Source organism: Stylophora pistillata, chromosome 13 (assembly GCF_964205215.1).
Source record: "Stylophora pistillata chromosome 13, jaStyPist1.2, whole genome shotgun sequence".
In the NCBI taxonomy this organism is placed as follows: domain Eukaryota; kingdom Metazoa; phylum Cnidaria; class Anthozoa; order Scleractinia; family Pocilloporidae; genus Stylophora; species Stylophora pistillata.
In genome coordinates, this window is record NC_142531.1 from 15,574,051 (window position 1) to 15,584,114 (window position 10,064).

General features: G+C 39.8%; 1 protein-coding gene across 3 annotated transcripts in view; it reads right to left on the reverse strand.

Moving 5' to 3' along the window:
* Positions 1-6,407: 6,407 nt before the first annotated feature.
* LOC111319161 (uncharacterized) overlaps positions 6,408-10,064 on the reverse strand; it is a 21,008-nt gene continuing 17,351 nt past the window's right edge. For all 3 annotated transcript variants that reach the window (XM_088742535.1, XM_088742534.1, XM_088742536.1), the window contains exons 8-10: positions 10,011-10,064; positions 7,692-8,461; positions 6,408-7,211 (exon numbers count right to left, since the gene is read on the reverse strand). The exon at positions 10,011-10,064 is cut by the window's right edge and continues 142 nt beyond it. In XM_088742535.1, coding sequence (XP_088598661.1) covers positions 6,532-7,211; positions 7,692-8,461; positions 10,011-10,064 — 1,504 coding nt within the window. In that variant the 3' untranslated portion in view covers positions 6,408-6,531. The remainder of the gene's footprint in view (positions 7,212-7,691; positions 8,462-10,010) is intronic.

Below are 10,064 nucleotides of genomic sequence, written 5' to 3' on the forward strand. Positions count from 1 at the left end.
ACATGGGCCTCTTTCTCCTTCCACCTGTTAATTAAAGCAAGCAAAATGAAAACAACCAATTCACTTTTAATTACAAAGTTTGTAGCTGAAAAAAAAAAAAATAAAACACAAACGAGGAGAGTACAAAAAAAACCTGCAGACCTCTCGCGGACTCGCGTTGCTCAAGGCCTTATACTTTCCCGCAGGCGTGGGAACCGCTCGTGCTGAGGCTATTTGAAGACTTAGTTCTAAGATAGATGATAATAACCAAGTTGGACACGTTTAAATGCTGAACATGCAAGGAAATTTTATGATGCCAATAGGATTGTTGGTAATCTCACCAAATAGAAACTTGAGTCAGCTTTCCGATAATCCCAGCCAATCCTTTTGATGTGAAAGGCGAAATAGAAAGAGAGAGAAAAGATGAAAAAAAAAAACTCTTAAAACGCTATGAATTAGAGCTCTATGGCAAGATAGCTTTCTAGAGGAAGTAGAAAACACCCTGTTATGAACGCGGGATATGTTGTGATGCGATCAGATCGTTTTTACCGTGAGCAACAAGCTTGTATTTATGGGTGTTAAGGAACTAGTCAATGTAAGAATCAGGTAATTTGGTTATATCAACTAAGTTGAATTTGTAAATTGGGCACCTAAGCTGACGTTTCGAGCGTTAGCCTTTCTGTAACAATTGACCCTGGTAATAAAAAATTTCAAATCCCTTAAAATTTTGCATGCAGTTAACTAAACACTCAAGGGGATGGACAAAAATGGCCGCTTTAAATGGCCGCTTCACAGCACTCTTGTTGCTTCTTGTTGGTAAGAACAGCTGCTAGTTTGCGGCCAAGCGCCTCATGGTGAATTTCCGACAAGAGGCTATGCTTAGATCATTGTCTCTCAAATCGCACGGACCTTTCCGAGAAATGCTGTCCTTACCACATGCGGACAAAAACCGATCCCTATGGCGTGGTTTTACCATCTGTCTAAAAGCCGACACAAAGTTCAGATCCGAGATCAGAGCCGGAGAGCACAGAAAGCGCGATTATACAGAGGAAGACGGGGGAGATGTTCATCGCGCCACGGATGTTGACCAAGCATTTAATCAACTGGAGAGAATTCTTTGCGGACATTTAGATAGGCGTGTGCTTGTCAGAACGGTGTCAGTGCCGTCAGGCGACCTGGGCTGGATAATCCCACTAATGAAGTGCATGCTAAAAGCTAAATCACTGATATAAAATATAACGAAGACAGACTAGGTTATTGTTGAAAATAGGAAGAACTTCCTTGCTGCTAAGGGCTCACGTGAGTGGTGGAAAAGGATTGGAAGCATATCACAGCTAAGCCTTTCAATGATTCTATCGCTCGACCAGGCCTCTCTCGAGGAGCTGAATGATTACTTTGGCGAGTTGCGTACGGATAACTCCTACATGGAACCTGAGCCAATTGAACTTGGTGAAGAACATGTACAAAAGTACCAAAAATCACCGAGCGGTAGATGTGGAGCTCCCTTCGGCAAATAAGAAAGACAGCTACTGGTCCTGGCGGTATTTCTTATCCTGTGTGCATGGGCCACGCCCAACTTCTCGCTCCGGTTATTACCATGATTTGGAATCTTTCTCTAAAGACTCACACGTCGCCTCGATCTAGGAAAAAGTCAAATCCCACCCTCCTACCAAAAATGTATATAGCAAAGGAGAATACAGATTATCGGGGCGTAAACTTTGCTTTCGTCATTGCGAGGATTTTGAGAAGATCGTGTTAAGGGTTCATGCTAGAGTTCTAATGGAAGAACTGCTAAATGCAAGTCAGTCCAGCATAAGGTTAACAAGTATATCCCAGAGTGCAAGGCAGTACGCCTACTCGCGAGATTCGCAATGAACTCTACTGAGTAAGGCGTTTGATTGTGTGAAACATAACCTTTTGTTGCAGAACTAAAACAGCTCCCGCTCAATCCTTATAGATTGGCACTTCGACCATACATGGTGACATCATTCGTCTTTACTCTGATGCATTTCATTTTCAGTGTGAGAGAATGTAAACACACTGATCGATTATTTTTTGGGTCATTGTTCCTTTAGGGTAAAACAGGGAAAACATTTACTTGAATTTCTCCAAACTAAGCACCTTCTTGGTTATTATAACTAACCCAGTTGCTAACTGAAATTTGTAAAAATCTCAGCGGGCTGAATTTTGTTTTTCATAGGGGCAATTTACAAACGAAGCTCTCAATGATACTACGATCTCGGAATGTGCGCGCTCAGATTCGCCTAATTAAGTGATTTTTATACGCAGGACAGGATGTGCAATGCAATACTGAGGAATCAACTTAATAGAGGTGAAAATTTCAGTAATTCAATGAAACATTTTACGGGACTTTGACAACCAACCAATCAGTACGAAGTGACTGCTTTATACGGTGCTCTTTAATACAGGCTCGACTGAAATCACAACGGCCATTTGAACAAAGAAAAACTTCACAAGGACACATTGAAAACTCAGACTAAAAACAGCAATAAGAATGCGTAAAATGTTTTACTATTCACCGCCTCCCAGTTAGCTCAATGGATAGAGCGCTGGACTGTTGTGCGGGAGGTCGAGGGTTCGAGGCCCGGCCGGACCAACACCCAAGGTCTTAAAACAAGTGAGAAGAGTATGCTTCCTTTCTATATCAAGAAATGTTTAGATACTCTAGTCTTCTCTGATAGGGACGAATAAATGGAGGTCCCGTCTCCTGCAGGATTAGGGGTTGCTGGGTGGGAATTGGCCCTGAAAAGCCCCCATGGGGAGTGGTCAATTAACATATGTATGTATGTATGTATGTAATGCGGTCCTGGTTTACTCTTGTCAGTCAATTGAAAGCTACCCTCACCGCAGTTTTTTCGTTGAATCTATACTTAAGTGTCAGTTGTGCTTGAGCAAATCGAATGTACCATAAAGAGTGCTAGTCGACTTCGAACAAAAGAAATACACAGGAAACAAAAGGCTTCCCTTTTTCTTTCTCTTGCATGAATAGACAGAGAGGTTTGCGGTCGAGTCTCACAAAACCAAAACCGCGCCAGCCAATCAGAAAAGGTTAACATCCCGAAGAGCCAATGAGAAGTAAAATTGGGTTAAGCGCGGGAAAACACAAATGTTTAAGCCGTGATTGGATTTAATTCTCTTTTTGAACTAGATTGGTTGAGACGATGGTGCAAGCTTTCTAGACCAATCAACAAGCGTAGAGAGGCAAAACCAGAGTAACGCCGATTGAATGTCGACACTATTTTGAACATTGATATGACTGAGTTCACAGGCCACCGAACCGCAAATCAAGTTAATAAAATTATTATCTCACGAAATTGATGTGAGGAGAAACATAAAAGTCCAGTTGGATACATACATGATATTACAGAAAAGCAATACATGGGAGAGTGAGATGTTCTGTGTTATTTGTTCTCTGTTGTTTTGCTCTGACGACTCTCTCAATTAAAGGGCATTGGAAGTAAAATGCTGTTACTTAAACAAATTATGACTCACGGCGAAATGAACTCCTGATCAAATTTAAAAAAGTGACGGGAGATGGGTGGGATTGGGTAAGCTTATGAGTGGTGGGGTGAGGGGAAGTAAGACGAAGGAATGGAGAGAGATGGGTGCTGTAGCTGAGGTAGGGTGAGAAAAGATGGTTTTGGTGTAGTAACACTGGTAGGTTGGGTACTATTAGTAAGATTGGGGGTGAGGTGGGTAAGTTGCGATGAGGTGGCTTGAACGAGAAAAGATGTATGAGATGAAATGAGGTTCGGTTCGGTGAGGAAAGACTGAATGAGCTGAGATGAGTGGAAGAAACTTGACCAGATGTCTAGTGTCCTGTTGTTTTGCTTTGACCACTCTACATCTAATTGACAACGTCCACACACACGCAGACAGTTCACCGCTCGCCACACTCAGATCGTGAGATCGCGTCATTGGTGTTTAAAGCCTTTCGATTATCAGCCTGTGTTCAGGAAATGAGCCCGCACTTTCTCCCCATACGGGAGGATCGGGGAATGGACCGAGAAAATGGTAAATTTCTTCTCTGTTGGTTTGATGAGAGTTGACCGTTTTATGAGCGCGAAATGATGAGCAGAGAGGTGTGGTTCACTGTATGTTTTGTGTGCGCTCAAGCTTACCGCTGAGCACCAGCTCCACAGGCTAAGAAAACGATAGAAGTTTAGCCTTTCAGAGCTTGAGATCGCATGACATATTAACCGATAGCCGAGTATAAACGACTGGGCTTAGCCACAAGTTGCTCGGCAACTTTTGAGATTTCGGCAACCTTTTAGAATTTTGGCAACTTTTAGAATTTTCGGCAACTTTCACCTTTTTGGGGTTCTTTGAAGCCACTTTCTTCACGTTTTGAGCCACATTGGTCAGTTTTCGATATACATTTATTCAATTTATTCTAAAATACAATAATTAAGCTCCCTCCGTGGGTTGATTTTTGTGATACCTTATCACGAGGTCAGCAGTATCATGTTGCACGTTTTTCAAAATGGCGGACAATTACAATGATTCCAATACATCCAACTCAGATGAATGTTGTCATTTTGATACACTATTTGTTGATCAAGTGTAATCGAAAGAACCTCTGATATTATCATTGAACTTTGACAAGTAAAGTTTTAATAAGAAACAATGTGCGAATTTTTAATCTTCAACACCCAAAAAAGGTACGAAAAGCAGAAAAAATTTGGCAACTTTTCGGCAACTTTTTGGAAATTCAGCAACTTTTCGGCAACTTTTTGAAAAAAATAGCAACTTTTTCGCAACTTTTAGACACTTTTATCGGCAAATGTTTTGGGATTCATCGGCAACTTCTGGCTATGCCTATAAACGACTTACAAAGACCTTACAGTATAATCTTCTTTTTTCTTTCACCCGCCGATGAAGTGAAATCAGGTGTACCCTTTCTGGAGCGTGTACAAATATGACAAGAGAAAGAAGGTATAATCGCAGGGCATCACCGTCATACTCTAAGACAACTAGTTAAGTAAGAGAAATATGTTCCCTTTTCAACCCCACCCATTAAGTAGATAAAAAAAAGTGTGCAAGAAAACATCAAAAGGGATCCACTTTCAGCAACCGTTGTAAAACCCTCGGTACCGGTAGACATTTAATGTATTTTTCAGCCTTAATTTATTTAAGTCAGCCCACTTAACAACTAATAAAACTTAGAAATATGCCGAGAAGAAAATATACTAAGTGACTAAGAAATAAGTAATCATTTCAAAACTAGGGAGTCAGCGAATAGGAGTCATCTAAATAGCAAAGGCTGCACAAGTAGATGCCACCCTCCTCGTGAAAAAAAGAAAACTAAGAAGAACTACAATAACACACGACTTAAAAAGGCATTTATGAAGTAGATAAGTATATCTTCATATTCAAAAATGAAATCTTGAGCAACTATTCTTCTCTAGACTCCAATCGGCCAATACCTCATAAATGTTACAATAGGACTGGACGCGAGTTAATTTTATTTAATTTTTTAATTTATTAGCTTCGCCGACAGGCAGAGACTCCGCAACAGCTTTCGCCAATTGCTGCGGGCCCAGTTAAAAAGCCAGACCACGTCACAGTAATCTCGTGAGTGGGTTCTTTAGCGTCCCCTGCCTAACGACAGTAACTAATTAACAGATGCAGGAGACAGGACCTAAGGTTTATTCGTCCTATTCCGAGAAGACTGGAGTGTCTATTCATTTCTTGATGTTAAGAAGGTAGCACTTTCTCCTCAGTTATTTCAAGACCTTTAGTGTTGGTCCGGCCGAGGCTCGAACCCTCCACCTCCTGCACAACAGTCCGGCACAACAGTCTGGCGCTCTAACCGTCAGCAGCACGGGGAAAACTAATGATGGAGTTACATCTCTATTTTAGTGTACGTTTAAATTGAGAATTCACCTCAAATTTTACCGCTTTCCTTCAATTTCTTCCAATAATTGGTTGATTTCGCTATTTTTGAACCATGACTCATTTTAATTTGGATATATCGACAAAGTTGAAATGGTAAATTGGCCACCGTAACGATTACAAAACCTGACGTTTCGAGCTTTAGCCTTTCGTCGAAGCAAATAGAGGAATTGTGGGTTGTATGTGCTTTTAAAGGCAGAAAATGGAGCTACGTTATTAGTGCGAATATGGCAACGAGAAAAACACGAATAAATTAGTGGAATGAAAAGCGTTCGTTGATCCATGTGGGATCTTTATAAACTATCTTTAGAAACTATCAGCCTTTATTCATTTTAATTTGTTCTGCTAACCTATATTCTTCGATACTTAAATAGAAAATTTTCTTACGACAATGCTTGCCACAAGAGGAATCTTAAAATAAACTAATCGATAAATATCTTTCGTATAATACAAATTCTCTAGTGCACGTGACTAAGATGTGCTCATATGTAATAAATAAAATCAATCAGAAAGAAAACACAAAAAATTTTTTTAATCTATTTTTTTTGCGGCATTTTAAACTCAACTTAGCTATATAATCTATGACAAACTTTAGGGAAAAGAACTAAAATGTTCCGAATAACAGCATGTTAACTGTTACGAAACCGCGATAGTTCCTAAACTGCGAAAGGTACCCGATTCCCCGTTTTTAACTTGTATGCTTGCTTTGAGATTAAGGTCGGTGTCTACCTTCACAATATACTTGGACACAGCTGTTAGAAAATGACAGGTTTTGGGAAGTAACTCAAGGGAAATGGGCAAAGTATTGGTGAAAACCCTTTGATCCGTTGAGCCTGTCATAGTAAATTCATATGTTGCATTTGAGCAAACATTAGCTACTTCCAATGCAAAAGAAAACGATCCGTGATCTCGTCTCAAAAACAACAAACAGTTGGAGTCCAGGTTCTTTACAGCTGTCTTAGAATCAAACATTCTGCTTGGAACACCGTTCTCAAACAACAGTCCTTTCTTAGTGACGTCAGAGGTTTGAGTTTTGGCGCATGCGCAGAGCTTGATATCGACTGACTTGTCTGCACAATATGCAAACTTGCTGTAGGTCGATACTCTAATGGAATTTAGAAAAAACACTCCGTCTTTCGGTTGAGCGAACTGTTTGACCGAGACTCTAAACAGTTCATCCTCATTGTATCCAGTAGGAGGGAACACTTGAATGTCCATACTCGTTACGATAAATTCTCCTCGGTTTCGTTTGATCCCTTTTGAAAACGATTTGCCAACTAAGCGTTCGCAGTTTCCATAGCCAGTTGAGTTGGCACCTGAAAAGAGAGGAAAAACGTATACTTGAGTTTATGTCTCCGTGGGCAAAGATTACGCACTCAAACTTGTCGATTTGCCCAAAAAGGAACTGCAACAATTGAAACAGAGCATGAAACAAAGCAGGGGATGTTTATACTAGAATTGGAAATTTGATGCAAACGTGGCGCCAATGCCAGTGTCATGAGACAAAAGCTATATAAAAATACAGGTCAAAATATTGTATTTTCAAGGGAGTTATCTGGTGTCCCTGTGGGACCCCAAATATCGCAAATGAGCGACTACTTTTGGTTATAATTCCTACATGGGTAATAGTAGCCATTACAGTTCTCATTAATTGGTTAAATGTTTCATGAACTGATTTCTTTATCCGTGCTGACGCAGAATATACTGTTTAAGTCCAATCAGTTATTAAAGCACTCAGTATCACTCCTTCCTCAGTTCCACCTGGTTTTCTCATGGATATTCTCTTTATATATTACCTTCTCTATGTTGCCTCTGTATAGCATTATTTATGTATCCAACTGCAAATTCTGCCAGCCACTTGTAGTCATCAGCATTTTCTTTTATCTCAGTTTCTTTATCAAAACCTTCACATTTACATTTGGTCAAGGGAAGCAATTCTAGGTCTGCGCATGTGCGGTTTGCTGGAATCTCTGAAAATATTCCTGTTACTGAATGATCCACAGAGTCCATTTTTTCAGGATCATACAAACTCATTAATGCTCTGTGTACATCTTGAAGCACGAAAAGGCGCTTTTGGTTGGTTACTAGCGCGTTCATCCTTTGTGGACCAAGTTTTTCCGTTACACCATCAGGAACAATCATAAAGAATACTGGATCGTACAGCTCTCTGCCTCCCTCCTTAGTGTTACGAAACGGAGTCCTTGTGTGACCGTGGTCAGATAGTATCACGGTTAGAGTATCAGGGAAAGAAGCCATATCCATAAAGAATTTGGCCATGTTGGCGTCCATGTTAATCATCCGTTTGCCATTAGTCTCGTGTCCGGTATTAAAATGCATGTAAGACAACAAAGGTTTGGCTTTTTCGTCGCTTCTCAGAGCAGTGTACACCTTTGTTATGTAGTCCATGAAATACCAACTATAAAACTTGCCATTTAAACAGATTTTCTGGGGATAATCGTAATGATTGGTCCTGCGAAGCATTTTTTCTAACGCAGTGCATGAAAAATGTGTAATACCTTGATGGTCTACTTGTTTCTTAGTCACCTTTTCTTGAAACTCCTTCCACCTGTGATGAAATAGGTTGTTAATTGGTAAGGATAATTCAAATAACCATTGCACTACTTAACTACTTTACTGTGTATTTTCGGACGCCGTCCATGACAAGAGTGTTTTGATTTTATTTTTAAAGAGGGAATGAAGACACTCTTGGGGTAATGTTACTTTCCATGACTCCTGGTCGAATAGTTCATATGGGCATTGAACTGTGCTTCTTCACTGAATAGTGGCCCGGCCCCCAAAGATTTGTGGTAATTGTATAAACTCAAAGGGACATCCACCCTGGTAACAATATTCAAACCTTAACTTGCCTGGTATCAGTCAACCTCTCGAAGCATATATTGTCTAACTTTATACCAAATTTTAATATTTTAGAGCTGCTATTAAGGTTTAGTTAGTTACATTAATAAAACCTTAGTAAAACGATACAACATTATACTCTAGCTGTTCTACACGGCAGATCACATCTCAAGCGGAAAGTATGAATGCAACCCCGGCAGGCCTCGGCGTCTGGTCAAATGATTCAAACGTGGCCCTGAATTCTAAGAAGACCAAGGCCATTCTTATCTCAACCCCACAAATGGCTCATGTACATTCTCTCGGAAATCTGGAGTTGGGATTAGAAATCTCCGGTAAACCACTGGAACGTATAAACGTTACAAAACTCCTGGGAGTACACATTGACTCGAATCTTAAATGGGAATTTCATATCAGTTCTATTCTAAACTCTTGTTAAGCCACTCTGAGAACCTTAAGAAAATTAAGGAAGTTTACTAATTTAAACTACGGAAACACTTGGTAGAAACATTAATTTTGTCTAAAATAAACTACTGTGACATGTTTTTTATCCACTACCAAACTTCCTCTCAGCTAGAGTAAAAAGGTTCCAGTTCGCTATGGCTAGTTTCATCACTTATAAATATGTAAACAGCATATCTACCATTTTGGATCTCGGCTAGCTACCTGTCCTGGAGCTAAGGGACTACTCGCTACTAAAGACTATTTTCAAAGCACTGTATTCTGATAACTGGCACTTCCATTTAAATTTGCAAGTCGTTAAACCCGTTAGGCATCTCCGTTTCAGTGTTGCTCCAAGGCTTTATGTTTCATTTGTACAAGGCACCTTTCAACATTCAGCAGCCATGATTTTTAACGAATTGCCAGCAAATATAAGGAATTGCACAGGTGTTAAAGAATATTGCAGGCTCTGCAGGGCGTTCTTAAAGGCGCGTGCTTTGTCTTCCTTGTAAAGATATAGAAACAACCAACACCACCAACCAATATATTCTACATATTTACTTTCATGCATAGCTTTTATTACAATTTAGTTTGTCATAATTTAGTTTTAATATTAAATATTAGTATCGTAGGCCTTCACAGATGAAGAGCCACACTTTTTATGTGGATATACTGTGAATAAACCGTTATTATTATTATTATTATTATTATTATTATTAAAACCTTTGTGTTCTGCAGAAACAGACGAATAAAATTTCCTAAAAACCTACACAACACTTTTATCGAACAAAGCATCATTTCAGCATGGACTCGGTAATTACCTCTCTCTGAACTCAAAACTCGACTGAGGCACTGCTCTTTTTTCAATGTCTGTT